The sequence below is a fragment of the Telopea speciosissima genome, unplaced genomic scaffold, assembly GCF_018873765.1.
Source record: "Telopea speciosissima isolate NSW1024214 ecotype Mountain lineage unplaced genomic scaffold, Tspe_v1 Tspe_v1.0765, whole genome shotgun sequence".
Taxonomy (NCBI): Eukaryota; Viridiplantae; Streptophyta; class Magnoliopsida; order Proteales; family Proteaceae; genus Telopea; species Telopea speciosissima.
Genome location: NW_025318101.1, coordinates 1 through 6,839, shown reverse-complemented (window position 1 = coordinate 6,839; position 6,839 = coordinate 1). Strand labels below are relative to the sequence as shown.

The following is a 6,839-nucleotide window of genomic DNA, read 5'->3' as shown; positions in this document are numbered from 1 at the left end:
ATATTGAAAGAACTGATTGGAGAAAAAGGATCCATGTAGCTGACCCCATTTAGTTGGTATAAGGCAGAGTTGAGTTGTTAAGTTGAGTATAAATTTTGGATCTTTAAACATAAAACAGTAGCAGAACTTTAGAGAGACATATGAGCAAGGGCAGAAAACCAAAATAATTAAAGCAGCAGTAGAATCCAACAATCTAACCCTGAATAGAAAATAGGAAGCTTCAAAATACTGACCTGAACTGATGGATGGATAAAAGAAGGATATGGGCCAAGCTTCTCACCTGGAACTAGACTGTAATCTCATCAACCACTTTTGGCTTTTCACCAACATAACATTGCATCCCACAGAAAATCTGAATCTCACAGAATAAAGAAAAGGCTCGAGCCATCTCATTAATCAAATTCGTATACAAAGCTGGACCCTCTTACAAACTTACATAGAAGACTTGAAAACAAACTCGAACACTAAAAACAAAAGGCCTAAATGAATCCTTAACTAATATGGTAACAGGAACTGAATAGGAAACTAAAATAATGAAGGAAACTGGTTCAAAATATGACTGGACTTGTAGAATCCTAATCCAATCCAACTAAAACACTTAATAATTAAAATAAAGAAATAAAGACACTTAACTAATCCCGTATGTCTAGCCTCTACCCATATTATAGGCCCATTAAAGTGACTCATTACAATGAAAACACATTGGACAAAGGCTCAACACATACATAACCCAACTCAAAGCTTATTTCTAATCAAATAAGCCCATATAGGTGAATTAACTGATTCACTCCCCCCCCCCTGCCAATATGCTTCATAGATAATGAATGCAGCATTCATACAAACCACAGCCATCAAGATTCAACTGTAGCTTATTTATGTGCATCCGTAGCACTAAAGTATTCAGAATGACCATAGTACTGTCCATAAAGCAGAATATATTTAAATACCTTGATAAACTATAATGCTTAGAAGTTAGAACTAAGTCATACTTACAAAATAATGAAAGAAATGAGAAGATACACACAGGTTCCGAGGTTTCAACAGATATATTACTTGTGAATTGTAATAAACACTAGACCTATCAATACTTCAAGACAAGTCCAAGGTAGAGACAGAACAGATTGTCTATAAGAGAATCTGCCATTTCATCACGTACCTGGTTAAGCAGAGGATAAAACTTGGATCACCAGGACAAGACTTTCTAAACTTGCTGTTGGGAAGATAAACATCAAAACCCAGCCTCAGTTCATTAATATGCAAATCTTTAAAAAGGCTGATGATGGAAAGTTCATCTTCTGATTTCCTATCTGCTATCTCATTGCTTTCTGTAGTGCCTTCAAGACAAGCAGAATCAGAGAAGCTCTGAACACTCTTCATAGTCCAAGGGACCCCATGTCGGCTAACTATGTATCCAAGGGACTTTAAGTGTCTGTAAGCCTCAAAAGCCTCCCAATGACATCCATTCTTGCCTTCTGCAACCTTCTCACATATATCTTTCAAGGAGAGGACTGTATCATATGCATCTAAGAGAACCAATGCCCCAATTTGAGCCAGATATCTGCAGTAAAGGATGACGGATACTAGCAAATCAGCCTTTAAATGTGCATTAGCAAATGAAGGAAGAGTTTACATTTTCATCAATGATCAATCTCAATCATCTGTAGACAACTTAATAGCCATATGAGGAGCACAGTATTTAACTATTCTTCAAATAAGTTTAATATATATCCATAACAAAACATACAAATCATAGACACATAATAATTTATGTGATCTATACATCACCTGACGCAATGGCACTCAAATGGTAAAAATGTAAATTCAAATACTGCATTTAACTCCAGATTGTTAAATGTTATACTTGAAATAGTAACTACTAATTCCAGCAAAAAAGAACGGCTAATGACTCTTGAATAAGAACAGCACAAACCAAACTTAGCATGCTTGATGAATCTAGATTACAGACTGATATGGCCTGGAAGCTACCACAATATAGCATTGATTCCCCAGCTTGCATCCTTGGTAGCTGGCAAAACCTATATTCATTTATTCATAAAGAGAATAGAAACAAATATAAATGCACAGAGGTACACATGCAAGCAAATTAAGGAACATCTGATTTGTCCTTTGGAAAAAACCAATAAAAAAGAAGGCTTCTAAAATAACCAGATGGCAATGTAAAATAGAACGGAGTTTTTTTTCATTAAACAAAAACAAAACATAGAAAACACAGGTACCATGACACCTACAAGATCTCCTCGATGAAGCAGTAAGTTTTGCTCCTTCGAACTACTCCCATTGTTGTCCATATTCTACCCTTCTTTTCCATAACCTCTGCCATTCCCATCTCCGCATCCCAGCAAGCCTTGGATTTATTTTTCCTGCGGAAAATAACATAACACCATCAAGTTTAAAAAATTCCCCAGGAGGCAAAGCTGAATTAACCTTTTTTTTCCCTCAACTCAATCACTTCACCTAAATTGCAACTTGGGGAAAGAGCCAGACTCATACTGAATCTCTTCATCATCTGTATCTTGCAAGTAGACATCTGAATCAGCTGTTCCATCAGAAGATGCTGCCCAATCTTCAACTTCCATTGCACCAATCACTAATATTCATTATCAATAACCAATCCAATGCAGTTTTATCATCTCCTTGAAGTCCTGATATTCAATTTGCAATTAGAAAACAAAGAAAGGGGCATAACAATTCATGATCCAGCTAGTATCTAAGAATACTACTGATACCTAGAAATTTCATAAGCTTTCCATAAAAATTTTGAACGCAATAATATTTTGTAAGACAGTAAAAGCATGATGAGGTTAGCCCTTTAGGGCTTCGCCAGAGAAAACCAAGCTGCAGGCCTGCATCTGCGGGGCATCATGAGAGGAGGGGACGGAGGTGGAGGTGGGGGTAAGGGTGCAATCAGAGGTACTGTAGGGAGGGGGAGACAGAGAGGGCGAGGAGACGTGCGGGAGGAAGTAGAGGAAGGAGAGAAAGAGAGGAGGGGGTACTTTGAGGAGGGGTACGGGAGGAAGCAGAGACGGGGGAGAGAAAAAGGGTGGAAGAGGGGAAGCGATGTCGTATCTCCTTCCCCTTCCCCTGCAACTTCTCCCATCTCCTATCCGGCCATCCACCAGGAAGACCAAGAGAAAGGAGGAAAGAGATTCGGTATAGTAACTGCACATATTGGTATTAAACAGACTAGAAAGCCATAATAATTTTTAAAATCCAGCTCAAAAAAACAAATACAGCAATAAACAGCAATAATAGATACGTGTTTAATACGGTTCTTCTCTAAATATCCGGGAGCAAAAATAAGGGCATATATTCACTATGCAACAGACACGTACATCACCTAATAAATATAAAATAAAATGTAGACTATGATTTTATCAAAAGGAAGCCTCAGACTGAAATAAACACAATATAATAGCTAAATACTGGTCTCAATCTGAGTCAGCCCCCTCCCCAATGGAATGGATCAGGAATCTCTATTGTTCTCCATTTTTCCCCTGGTCAACTTCAGTCACATTTTTTTTCTTCGATTACATATCCACAATTGGTTAATTCACTTGTAAAGGAAAAACAATTCTAATAAATGACATCATCATATCTTCTAAAACTGCTTAGTTAATCTCCATTATGGGAACCCAGTGATAGAAATGTGTGCTTCTAAATGCCATAATCTTTATCCAATGACCCAAAATCACAATGGTAAGAAGGAAAAATGCAGCAACAAATAAGGAAAGCAGTCAACAAATATCAATACTTCTTACAGTTGGACAAAATAAGTAACTAAAGTAGCATTTATATGGCTAAGATAATCAAAAAAAAATTCAACTAGGAATTCAAAGCATTGGACACATTCAAACTCAAACTTGCAAAAACCATCTAGATTTAAATATTAACGACTAATAACTAGAGATATGATAAGACTGAAATGCCCCTTCCAATCCCTCTGTTCTAATCCCCTTTTCCCAAAGAAGATATGGTGGTGTTCTTTTGGCTTGTATATTGTAATTTGAAAGACATCCTTGATCAACCCGAAATAGAACATCACTGATCAGACCAATGAAAGCAAACATTTTTTATCATCAGAGATTGTTAGTGGCTGCTAAGGAAGTTGGGGCAAAAAGTTGGGCAGTTAAGAAGTGTCATATTGAGAAGCTATGTGTAGCAGAGATGAGGATGTGAAGATGGATGTGCCGAAAAACTAGGAAGGATAAAGAAAGGAATGATCGTATTGGAGCTGACTTGGGAGTTGCCCCAATCAATGACAAGCTCCAACAGAGTCATTTGAGGTGGTTTGGTCATGTTCAATGGAAACCTAGGGACGCCCTAGTAAGGAGGAGTGGTATGATCCTGCCTGAAGGAGCTAAAAGAGCTAGGGCCAAGCCTAAAATGACCATAGGAGAAGTCGTGAGAAAGGACATGCATAGTCTAGGCCTTGTACCAAGTATGACCTCAGATAGAGCCCTTTGGAGGGCGAGGATCCATGTAGCTGACCCCATTTAGCTGAGATTCTCTGAACTTGATGGGTTGTGCCTCTCTCCTCTTACTTCCATCTTTCTGCGTTCATTTTTTTTTTTTTTTTTAACGTTTGTTTTGTCTGAATCCATGTAGTCGACCCCATTAAGTTGGGATAAGGCTGAGTTTGTTGTTGTTGTTGTTGTTGTTGTCGTAGATTATTAGTGGCTGTTGTTATCCACCTCAATACCATATTCATGATACACTGCAATACCCCCCCCTCCATTTAATCAGTAGTCCAGGCTAATTGTTTGGATCACTTAGGGAATCAAATCATAAAATAGAGGATGGATCACTTTTGTAGTCGCAAATAATAAAATAGAGAGAGAGTGCAATTCCATCACCAGGATTTTGCTACATGGCATGACTATGGGCAAATCTAAACTATTGGATTGAAAAAACCAATACCGAGACCCTTCTTAGGGAGCACATTTCAAGAGCTTGAGCTGAAATGGGTTCGATGATGGAGGGATAGAGATTAAACCCACATTCGGCAACTGTAATTGTTTCTTCAGAGAACCCGTCCAGTGCTTCATCATCGAACCCATTCAGTGGATGAACAATGGTATCGCTGGATTGGAGAGTGGAGCTATTCGCAGATCGCCGGAGAAGAAAAAGGTGAGCTGGAAGATGAGGTTGGAATGATGGAAGGTTAAGGAGATGGGTTTGGGTTTTGTAATGTAAGGGTAAAAAGGTAAAACTACACTAATGAAGGTAATATGACCATTTATGAATAAAAATTTTGGCTTCAACTAACAGTTTCAGCCTAACAGAGTGGGGTTATTTGTAAGCCCCACCATAATCCAGGGGAGTTACATGTAATTGTTTGAACAACTGGGATTGTTTGAAATTGGACCAAACTACAAGGGACATAAGTGTAAATTACTCCACAAAAAAAAACCAGTAGAAGAAACAGAGAAGTTGAAAGCCCTCCCTCTCCCATCCCCTGTTGCAACCTATTACCACCCCTCCCTTCAACATTCACTGAACCCAACTGTTCCCACAGCAAACCCCCAAACCCAGTACCTTCAACTGAAACCCCCTCCTCTCCATACAAACCAAACCCCCCCCCCCATCGATTCCACTCTCTTAATAAGAAGCCCAACCTACCGCCCCACTAAAACCCAACCCCTTTCTGTTACGCTGTAACAAACCCACCTCCCCCCCCCCCTGATTTTTCTCCTCTAAAATCCTTGATCAAACCCTTTAGGGTTCCTCAAGCAACAATTCAACAAATAAAAAAAAAAAGCGGAGAGAAAGAGAGAGGCAAGCACAGAAGAGATAGCAAGAGCCAGAATCAAAATAAGAAAAAAAAGACGGAAGAAGAACAATCGGGCAAACCTGGTCCATGCACACCTTGCAATTCTCCTCGTCGTATTTCAAGTCCCAGTCAAACTCCTCCAACTGCTGTAGGAGTCGATCTCTTCCAGCGTCATTCTCGAAGTCAGAAATCATCCAGCACCATTCTCACGTCCAGAGGTCAAATACAACCCAACCCCTAACCCTTAGGCTACGTTTGGTAAATGTCTGAACAAAGAACGCCTGTTCTTGACTAGAAACGTTCTTTAACGTTCTTAGTCTAGAACGGCGTTCTGAGACCGAAAATGACTGTTTGGTAACGGTCTCAAGAACGCCGTTCAGAACAAAAATAGTGTTTGGTAAAACCTGTTCTTCCCTATTTGATATTAATTACAATAATGCCATTTTCTTGTCAATTATATCAAAAAAATACTTGTAAAATCCTTTCCTCTTACCAACCTTAGCATAAAATTAAAATATCTCATTAACATAACCAAAGTAAGTATAAAAATATTTCAAATTTCAAAGATAACATTAAAATTGGGTTCTTGTGTGGATTAGTGTCATAACTGCCTATGCTATGAACAGTTGAATAAAAGGGGCCTTGGTGGATTCGAACCACCATTCCCTTGGAACATGCTCATGTGCCAGGTGTTATACCAATTTGAGCTAAAGACCCATCAAGTAGAGATCCAAAACAGAAATATAACAAAAAAAAATTAAAGTAGCATGAATCTCTACATGAGGAATACAATGAGCAAAGGTCTAAAACAGAAATACATCATTCCTCCTCCCTTGGCTCGCAATTCAGAACTGATCTTCTTCATCATATCCCTCACTGCTGATACACACCCATGCATCATTCATTCTCTCTCTCTCTCTCTCTCTCTCTCTCTCTCTCTCTCTCTCACACACACACACACTTCACAGTGAGAACTGCTAATGGATGTCAAGAATGGAGAGGGCAGGGTGTAATAAAAGGGAGAAGAAGTAGAGAGAATATTGATTCC

The 6,839-nt window shown here is 38.9% G+C and overlaps 1 protein-coding gene across 1 annotated transcript; it reads right to left on the bottom strand.

Moving 5' to 3' along the window:
- Positions 1-1,075: 1,075 nt before the first annotated feature.
- Positions 1,076-2,692, bottom strand: LOC122648316. Its single transcript, XM_043841548.1, has 3 exons — positions 2,476-2,692; positions 2,250-2,381; positions 1,076-1,558 (listed from the first exon to the last, which is right to left on the bottom strand). Exons 1-3 carry the CDS (start codon positions 2,595-2,597, stop codon positions 1,126-1,128), a joined length of 687 nt encoding a protein of 228 aa, XP_043697483.1. The 5' UTR covers positions 2,598-2,692; the 3' UTR covers positions 1,076-1,125.
- Positions 2,693-6,839: the final 4,147 nt, after the last annotated feature.